This window comes from Cyprinodon variegatus, unplaced genomic scaffold (genome assembly GCF_000732505.1).
Source record: "Cyprinodon variegatus isolate N-32 unplaced genomic scaffold, C_variegatus-1.0 Scaffold881, whole genome shotgun sequence".
In the NCBI taxonomy this organism is placed as follows: Eukaryota; Metazoa; Chordata; class Actinopteri; order Cyprinodontiformes; family Cyprinodontidae; genus Cyprinodon; species Cyprinodon variegatus.
The window spans coordinates 261,772-271,322 of NW_015151334.1; the positions used below are offsets into that span (position 1 = coordinate 261,772).

The following is a 9,551-nucleotide window of genomic DNA, read 5'->3' on the forward strand; positions in this document are numbered from 1 at the left end:
CGGTGAGTGTATGTTTCATGACCAAAGTGTTCTGGATCAACAATTCTACAGGTTTCCTTTAAGGACTTTAAATTCTGATTTATATAAAGAGGCAGAAATCTGAGGAAATAGTTTCTAACATTAAAGCTGTTGGGTTTAGTTGAACCTATAGGTGGCAGTAAATAGCATAGAGATTTTGGATAAAAACATGGATGGAAATAGGAAGAAAACATTAGTTTAAAATGGAAAAAAAATTAACTAAAATACACCTAGCCACAAACATTCTTGACAATGATCAGAATATAAATCAGAAGCTTCATTATGACCAAATTTATATAAACTCTAAGTAGATTTAGTCCTTTAATTTGTTTTGGGATTTTTTATTCAAACCATGTAAAAACAGGAAGGGATTACCATATAAGGACGATAAGCTGCTCTTACGTGTTTTTGTTGATTAAAAAATAAAAATGATAAAAAAAAAAGGTGAATGAGGCTGCATGGCTGCTTATGGGCAGCATAAGGACTCAGCAGAAAGATCCAAAGATGGATGAGTGACAAATTAGTAACAGCTAAATAGCATTACCGATGCCGTGCATGACTTTTTGAAGGCCGAGGGCTGAGAGAAAAGGCAAAGGGTCACATACAGTAGCAGCCATTCAAAATGGCCCTTCCCAGTCAAACGACAGCAACTCCCCCTCAAACCTGGAGCCACTGGAGTAAACCTTCCTTCTCCTGGGCGTTCATATTTATTCTTTCATTCCAACCCTTCACTAAATTACAGGGAGATGAAGCTTCTCTTTAGATCTTAATGGTCACAAATCATGACAAAAAGAATAGTTAAGTACAAAGATTGATGTTTGAAAAAAAATCGTAGAGGACAAACCAAGGGCCCATCAAGGAAAGTGGGGAAATTTGAATGGCTACTACTGTAAAGCGTGTTATCAGCACTGTAGAGGGAACTTTAGCTAGCATTTGTGCAACCAAGAGGTCCCTTTAGCACAAGTTTGGCCCCCAAGGGGACACATTAGCATGCTCTTAGGTTCCTGAGGGCCTATTTTAGCATGCGCTTTTCAACAATTAGGCCACAAGGGAGGCGACTGCCCATTAAAAACTTTCATATCTCTAATTTTTGCTCTCGATTATTGTCATTAATTGATTATTGAAATAATCGTCAACTAATTTATCGATTTTGAAATGGAATATAGAGACTCTAAAACATGCCTTTGGCTGACAGAGCGAGCAACCTTGATAATAATAATATCAAAATTGAAAAAAAAATATTGAAACATTTTGCATTTAAGATAAAAAATAAGCTTTTTCATCACTGTATCCAGAACGCCTCAAGTGGAAAAGTTTTAGTTTCACCTGGTTTAATTTGGTAATAATATATTCTTTAAGTAATTTCTGGTGATCCAATTATTAATTGATTAATCGAAAAAATAATCAACTTATTATTCAATTAGCAAAATAATCGGTTTTATATATATATATATATATATATATATATATATATATATATATATATTGCTATTACTGATAATATATAGTAGAAATTTACATACTCAGGAACAAAAATGTCACAGAGGATGGTCATTTAAGAATATATATATATGTGTGTGAATACTGTGCAACTTTAAGCAGTGCATACTTTTTTTTGCAAGTTTCAACGTTCTTTTCTCAGATTTCAAATTTCCAGTGTATGTTTACATTTTAGTGAATTAAGTGAAAATAAAACAGGCAAAACTCCAAAAAATGAATTTAGGTTTTACTGAAGTACAGCAGAAGATGGTAGAACCTGGCGGTTCTTTACACAAACCTTCTATTCTTGTTCAGCTGAGACACAACAAACAAACATTCAAATATATGAATTAACGTTATAGAAAACTTTAAATATAAATATTTCAATATTCCAGGGTTTAGATGCTGCCTCCTTCAGGTTTTAAGTTAAACTTCGGGTAGAAATGATAAAAATAAATCTTCTGTTAAAGTTATCGGTAGAAATCAGACCAGAAAAGATCCAGAAACTAAGTCAGATAGAAAAAGCTAGAAAAACAAATGTCCCCAAACACACCGTGACCTTTAACCCATCAGCTGAGTCTCAGTCAGGTCCAGTTCTGATTTCTGTCAGATCCTGAGTGAAATGTTACCTTTAAATTAACAAGCTCCGCCTTCTTAATCCTGAAACCATCAACTCCAGTCAACTCAAGCAGCTGTAGTGTTTATTCCTGACTCTATGGTGCCACCTGCTGGAAGTCTGGAGAAAAATGGAGTTTAAAACTAAAAGGAACCTGATCCTGATGCTGCTGAATAATTGGTTGGCCAGTCAGGGAATGGTATGGGCCCATCGACCAATGAGAAGCTGGTTTCAGTCCTCTCAGCCAATCAGAAGCAGGTTTCAGTCCTCTCAACCAATCAGAAGCAGGTTTCAGTCCTCTCAGCCAATCAGAAGCAGGTTTCAGTCCTCTCAGCCAATCAGAAGCTGGTCTCGTTCATGGGTGGTTTGGGGCTGGATGGCGCCCCCCCACCGGTTCCATCCGGACTGGACGGACTCTCTGCTGATGCTTCAGCGGGTGACGCTGCGGTGCCCTGGCGCGGAGATGATGGCGTCAGAGACCGGTTTGGACTCTGCACCGAGGAGGCGGGGCTAGTCGGAGAGGAGGGTGTGGTCCTCCTGTGCGATGAAGAGGAAGGTGACGGCGAAGAGGACATGGATGAAGGTGTTCCCTGCGGGTGCCGGGATCCTGGAGACACGGTGAAGCTGGTGGGGGTCCTGATGTTGAATCTGGCCTCCAGCTCGCTGCAGACCGCCACACTTCGCCTCACGCCCTCCGACCAGGGCGGCATTCCAAAGGCTGAGCTCGCCGCTCCCTCGGGTCCCTTGGCGAGCTCCTGGCAGCGCTCAACGAAACTGCCCCGGCGGACCGCCTCCCTGTCCTGCTGGTGGCGGGGGCTCGGGCTCTGATTGCGTCCGTGGCCGTAGAAACCCTGGAAGCCAGCAGACAGGGCGGCTTCTCTGGGCGGCCTGCTCAGGGGGGGCGGAGTCTGCCGAGGGAGGCTGCCGCACAGTGAGGCGGAGGATCCGGACGCCCCGGCTGGTCCCCGTCCTCCTGAGTGGAAACGTTCGGACCGCAAACTGTCGCTGAGCTGAGAGTGGAGGCTGCAGGGACAGGAAGTGACATCAGAAACTGGGCTGGGTTTAGTGAGCAGCGTGTGTGTGTGTGTGTGTAAGTACCTGCAGGTGGAGGCTCGCGGCGTGCTGTCAGGGGTCCGCGTCAGAGCCAGGTCACACTGGTCCAGCAGCTCCAGCAGCTCCTCCTCCGTCGGCCCGCCCAGAGCTGTTAGCAGAAGAAAATACAAAACAATCCACCATGTAAAAATTTCTCATCGGCCAATCAGAGAGCTTCGACCCGTCACATGCTTAGGAAGGTCCTGACCTCTGATGTCCACCTTCCCAGCGATCTCCATGGCCGTGGTCAGGTCCCACATCTGGATGCTGCCGTTGCTATGGCCACTGAACAGGTATCGCCGCGGGCGCGAGCCGATGCGACTTGAGCCCTCGCACTCGTGCACCATGAAGGCGGTGATGGAGGTCCCGTCCACCGATCGCACCTCGCACACCCTGATAACCAGAGGAGCAAAAAACACGGCCCCTCAGGAAACGACATCAGAGCTATTCCCTGACGTAGCAGGCGCTACTCGATGGTGTAGATATATAAAAACTAAATAAAGATAAATAAAAACTGACAATTAATTGTTTATTAGATAACATTTTTTTCCATGGATTATTGATGAAGTCTGCCTAAAATAAACTTTCACTGTCGTAATGTTACTGCTCTCCACCAGAGGGCACCACTGTTCACCATTTCACATATTTAATTCATGTTTCTCCTCCATTCAGTAACCTAATAGTTTCCAGTCCTGTTATATCTTATAAATCCGTTTAATAAAGTGCAATAAAACATTTTTTTTTATTTATTCACTCAATGTTTAATTCTACTGTAACACTAAATTGTAAAAATAAAATATTCATCAAATTGTAAAAAGATATTTAGCTCTTCATGTTCTATAGATCCTCTTGAAATAAGAGCATTAAAATGCAGAAGGGATGAACTTTTTAATCCAAAAATGCTCTGTCCAACGTGTATAAGAAGACTTTTATTTGCAGCATTTCTAGACTTAGACCTTCATCAGGAATCTTAAATCATCCTAAATAGGGGGTCGCTTTTTTCTCCACACGGCAAAAACATTTGGAAAACGTAGACAAATACGGTGGCATTCTAATCTACATAAAAAAAATAAAAAGGCACCGTATGTCTACATTTTTTTAAGTGAAAAGGGGCTCCTCAGTGGAACAGTGTGTAGTACTACTGCCTTGTAGCTAGAAAGTTCTAGGTTTGATTCCCGGCCCGGTGTTTTTCTGCATGGAGTTTGCATGTTCTCCCTAAGCATGCGTGGGTTCTCTCCAGGTACTCCAGCTTCCTCCCACAGTCCAAAAAGATGACTGTTAGATAAATTGGTTTCTCACAAAGTTCACACTGCAGCCTGATGTGACCCAAATCTGATTTTTGGCCCATATGCGACCTGGATCTGATCTTTTCACGGCTGTCTGAACAATACAAATCCGATCTTTTCCAATGCGACGCAGGTCACTTGGCTATTTAGTCCTGAATATATATATTTTTTCCTTTAACACAAATACAAATTAATGAATACAACTGCATGAATCTGCTGCTGTGATTCAAAAAATTCAACTTTACAAGTTATGCCTTCATTTTCACTTTTGACACAAATGTCACACTGCTAAAAATGAGCCGTGACTTGTGGGTAGTACCCATGATCGGACAGCAGAGGGCGCAGCCTGTTTGGTCAGTATGTACAGCTGTCACCCAGCTCATCATAAGCAGAAGCGGTCGATGCCAGTGCTTTACCGTATTAACAGGAGAAGCGGCGCAAGTGAAATTAGACACTGCTGTCGGTAATTTATAAATGTTTTAAATCAGGTTGGATCCGGATTAGCCAGCAGGTGGGTCCAGATCCAGACCTTGGTCCGCTAAGCCGTGACCTCTGGTATGTCTATGTAAACAACGGTCAACGTAAGCTTTTTTCCCCGCCAATAAGCTCCGGAAGAGAATGAGAAAAACGCATGAATCCCTGCTCTCCCATTTCATCTGGGTTAACCCAGTTCACTTGGACGGGATGTGTGCAGATGTGCAGGTGCAACGCAGGTCAGATGATGCTATTAAGTCTGTTTCAGCTGGAATACCTTCCTTTTCTTTATAAATAAACAGCAAAAGAAGTGATTTGTGCCTTTGTGGATGGGAGAGATGCTGCATGTTCATCCTGACTGGATTTGACAAGAGTTTACTTTATCAGTTACCAGCTGTGAAACTAATAAAGAACTGGAATGAATGGATGAAGCACAGCCGGTCCAGATGGATACCGACTAGAAGTTTCTTCTTTATGACCAGTTGGCCAACATAGGATATTTAAATACCAGAGGAATCAAAGGGTTATTTTGTCCCTCACCTCTTCCCGTTGGACGACAGCCTGACGTAGAGCTTGTCTGTATCTGGAACCACCCTCTGGATGAACACCTGCTGGTCGTCTCGCTCCCCATACGGACCTGGAACCACACAAACCCAGCTGAAGCCGCCGAGGAACAGAACTGAGAAATAAATCTGGACCTGAAACGGCGTCGTTGGCGGCGGTACCGATCTCAGTCCCGGCGCTGCAGCCGCCGTGTCCGTCGATGTCGTCCAGGCTCAGGATCTTAAAGGAGGTGAGCGGAGTGGACCCAGGCTGGGTGGAGATCATCCCTCTGAAGCGGGTCACCGTCCATGTTCGCACATGGTTGTTATCGGCACAGACTGAAAAACCAGAGCAGAACCATCAGAACCGGACAACCCCCCAGTTCAAAGCTGGACCCGGTCGGTCAGAGGAGCGTACCTGAGATCAGGTGCTTCTCAGATAGCATGATCTTGGTGACGGGGCTACGGTGGACAGAGAAGGTCTGGAACAGCTGCGGCCCGGAGCCCACCGTCTCCGGGTGCTGGACGATAACCCGGACCGTGCCAGAACTGGTCCCGTATGCGATCTCGATCCAGTTCCCGCTGTCACCTGAAAACATAAAGGTGGAGGTCATTACTTAGCTTCTGAAGTCCGGTCAGATCCGGGAATTATCCCAACAATGTTTAGATCAGATACTAGACTTAATCACATTGGACCTTTAGTTTTGGTGTTGTTAGGATTCAGTTTAGAGTCAGAGCTCAAGTTTAAGGCTTCAATTGGTTAGAAATATATATAGACATATTATATATATATATATATATATATATATATATATAAGAACATCTGGACGGTACGACTGCATATTAAGGCCAGGCTAGAGAGTTTTTTTATTTTTTATTTTGAGAATAAAGTTGTAATATTCGGAGAATGAAGCCATCATACAACAACCCGTTTCAGAAAGAAAGCTTCGACCTGCATATGATGGCTGACCAGCTCCACCAAACAGCAACCTGAGTCCACTTTGACCTGCTGCCCAATTTGTTGCAGGTGCTAAAAGATATCTTTATATGTCAAACCAGAACCAAAGTATAACTTCACATGATGCTCAACATTCCTCATTTTAGGGAAGACGATGCTTCTTGTAAGAGTTGTCATAAAATATGTTTTTCATAATTTTAAAACTTTATTCTCGGAATTTTGCGACTTTATTCTCGGAATTTTGTGACTTTATTTTCGGGAATTTTGCGACTTTATTTTCGTAATTTTGCGACTTTATTTTCGTAATTTTGTGACTTTATTTTCGTAATTTTATGACTAATATCATTGCGACTTTATTCTTCTAATTTTGCGACTTTATTCTCGTAATTTTATGACTTATCATTGCGACTTTATTCTCGTAGTTTTATGACTTATCATTGCGACTTTATTCTAGTAGTTTTATGACTTATCATTGAGACTTTATTCTAGGAATTTTGCAACTTTATTCTCGTAATTTTGCGACGTTATTCTCGTAATTTTGCGACGTTAATCTCGTAATTTTGCGACGTTAATCTCGTAATTTTGCGACGTTATTCTCGTAATTTTGCGACGTTATTCTTGTAATTTTGCGATTTTATTCTCGTAATTTTGTGAATTTATTCTTGTAATTTTGAGACTTTATTCTCAATGTCGTAATGTTATAAATTTATTCTCAAAATAGAAGACAAAAAATCCCAAGCTTGGCCCTAATACTCCGTCGTAGGATGGAGAGCCGCCTTACTAAAAATATATATACATACATTTATTTTTCAAGATATTCATTTCTATTTCCAGCTCTGTCACAGAACCAGTAAGGTGAATGAAGTGGGTCGCAGTGGACCTGATCCTTACTGGTTTTGGGGGTCAGGTAGACGCTGAGTGCAGTGATGGCGTCTTCGGTTGGATCTCTGTAGAGCTCCGTCACTAGCAGGTCGTTGTCCTTCATCCTCAGAGGAAACTTCTGAACGTCTGATCAACAGCAGAGAGGAAGGTGAGGAACCAACTTAAATGATTCGGATCAGTCAGAATATTTCACTGCCTGGTCGATGTGGAGGTGTATCCTGGTGTCTGTAGCCATGGCGACAGCCTCGGTTTCTACCTCTAACGCTGTAGCAGCAGAGATTCTTACCGATGTAGTAGATGGAGCCGTTGTTGCAGCCCAGGATGAGGAAGGAGCCGGCCGTGTCGTAGCTGCTGATCGGAACCACATCCTGGTTCTGGAGGGAGAGAGAATAAAAAAAAAAAAAAAAAAAGATTCTGAAGTCACTACCACACGCATGTCACAGGAAACGGTCCAGAACCCGAGGCTCCGCCCACCTGCCAGTGCTTGGTGACGGCGTTCCAGACGCCGACCTTTCCGGTGTGGCTGGTGGCGATCAGCTGGTTACCAACGAAGAAGAGAGCCTCTGCCGGCACATTGAGGCTGAAGACGCCTGCAGGAGGAAACAGATCCGTTTACAGTCTGAGGTTTGGGTCCAGATGGGCTTGGTTCTGAACCAGGGGAGACCGGGGCTAGTTATCACACGGGCTAGTTGTCACATTGCAATTCTCTTCTCCACCAGAGGGTGCGACTAAAAACTGGAATACTACTTTTCTTCATTTGCATGGTCAGGTGAGAAGAAGACAACACATTTTTAGTTTAGATGAACACCAACTGAACATTTTCCACTACCCTAAGTAAAAAATATTGACTCTATATTTTTAAATAAGTTCAATTCAGATAAAAATCCTAGGAGTTACACATGTGGACTTGTTAAAATAGATATTAAGACATCCTCTCATATCAGTGACATCAGTCATCGTTCTGATTTAAGTTAACGTTAAGCTAAAGCTAGAATGAGCAAACATGAACATTCAGGGCAACTTGTCACAGTCATTTTGGGGCAAGTTGTCACATATAACGACAACCCTAAAATGATTATTTTCAAATAATGATTTAAATGATCACACCCTAAGAAAGATTTTACTTAATTTTTATAGATAAAATAGTGGTTTAAAAGAAAGAAGAAGGTTCAAAGATGGTCAGGAGTTATAAAAGAACAATGCCGGGAAAGCACTCAGAATTTAAGACATTTCAGCCTTAGAAAAGGGAAGAGTTCTTGGAGACAGAATTTGCTCAGATCACCTTTACCAGGACCTAACTCTACCAAGCCCACGCACCAACTGGACCATCACTGGATGATTAGAGCCTGGTCCTTATAGAACCATTTGGAAACAGCCGTCCAGGAGAACCATGGTTGCAGTGAATGTAAAGGATGGCCGCATTAAGAATGCATCCCTGGCAATTCGCTCTATGTATGCAAAAACTGCAACCGAGATGGAGACTCTGACTAGTGAGATCTCCTTTGGTTCCTGGACCAGTTTGTTTGTAATGCTTGTTGCTTAATATTTCATTATATTTATATCCCAAGTGTATTAATAGTGAATCATTGTAATTTATTCACTTTCCATTAAGGAAATAAGAACAATTCTTTTTTCCTTATTGTATTGGTTGCAAAATCCAGTGGCTTCTTACCCCACATAGTGTGACAACTTACCCTTTGGTGGGGCAATTTGTCACATGTTGACAATGTCGAATGATTGCTTAGAACTCTGTACTGACACAAGATATGAAAATGACATGAATACAAAATATATACCTGAAAATCAGCTACATATTTTTTTAATATATGATGTTTTGATTCCAAGATATAAATATGAGTGTAAAAAGTGACAACCAGCCCCGGTCTCCCCTATGCATCATCATCATCATCATCATCATCATCATCAATGCGCCACTAAAACCGCCCTGAGTTAAACAGTGTAAAGGTCATCCAAAGGTTCACGCAACACCTGATTCTTATCGTCCCATCAGAGCAGAGACGTAAAGCTGAGGCAGGAAGGAGGAAGAGAAAAGCTGACCCGATGTAAACCAGTACGGTAAATCTAATGATTATTATGAAACAGATTGAAATATTGTTTGCAGGGATTAAAGTAAAAAAATTCCTGAGCCTGAACTTTTTCGACACAGGCAAGAAACTCACATATTATATTATTCATTTGAGTCA

General features: G+C 42.2%; 1 protein-coding gene across 1 annotated transcript in view; it reads right to left on the reverse strand.

The window, feature by feature from the left end:
- Window positions 1-1,700: 1,700 nt before the first annotated feature.
- shkbp1 (SH3KBP1 binding protein 1) overlaps window positions 1,701-9,551 on the reverse strand; it is an 11,387-nt gene continuing 3,536 nt past the window's right edge. Inside the window, exons 7-15 of the mRNA XM_015397690.1 lie at window positions 7,822-7,937; window positions 7,634-7,721; window positions 7,357-7,473; window positions 5,926-6,096; window positions 5,691-5,846; window positions 5,506-5,602; window positions 3,414-3,598; window positions 3,212-3,314; window positions 1,701-3,136 (exon numbers count right to left, since the gene is read on the reverse strand). Coding sequence (XP_015253176.1) covers window positions 2,452-3,136; window positions 3,212-3,314; window positions 3,414-3,598; window positions 5,506-5,602; window positions 5,691-5,846; window positions 5,926-6,096; window positions 7,357-7,473; window positions 7,634-7,721; window positions 7,822-7,937 — 1,718 coding nt within the window. The 3' untranslated portion in view covers window positions 1,701-2,451. The remainder of the gene's footprint in view (window positions 3,137-3,211; window positions 3,315-3,413; window positions 3,599-5,505; window positions 5,603-5,690; window positions 5,847-5,925; window positions 6,097-7,356; window positions 7,474-7,633; window positions 7,722-7,821; window positions 7,938-9,551) is intronic.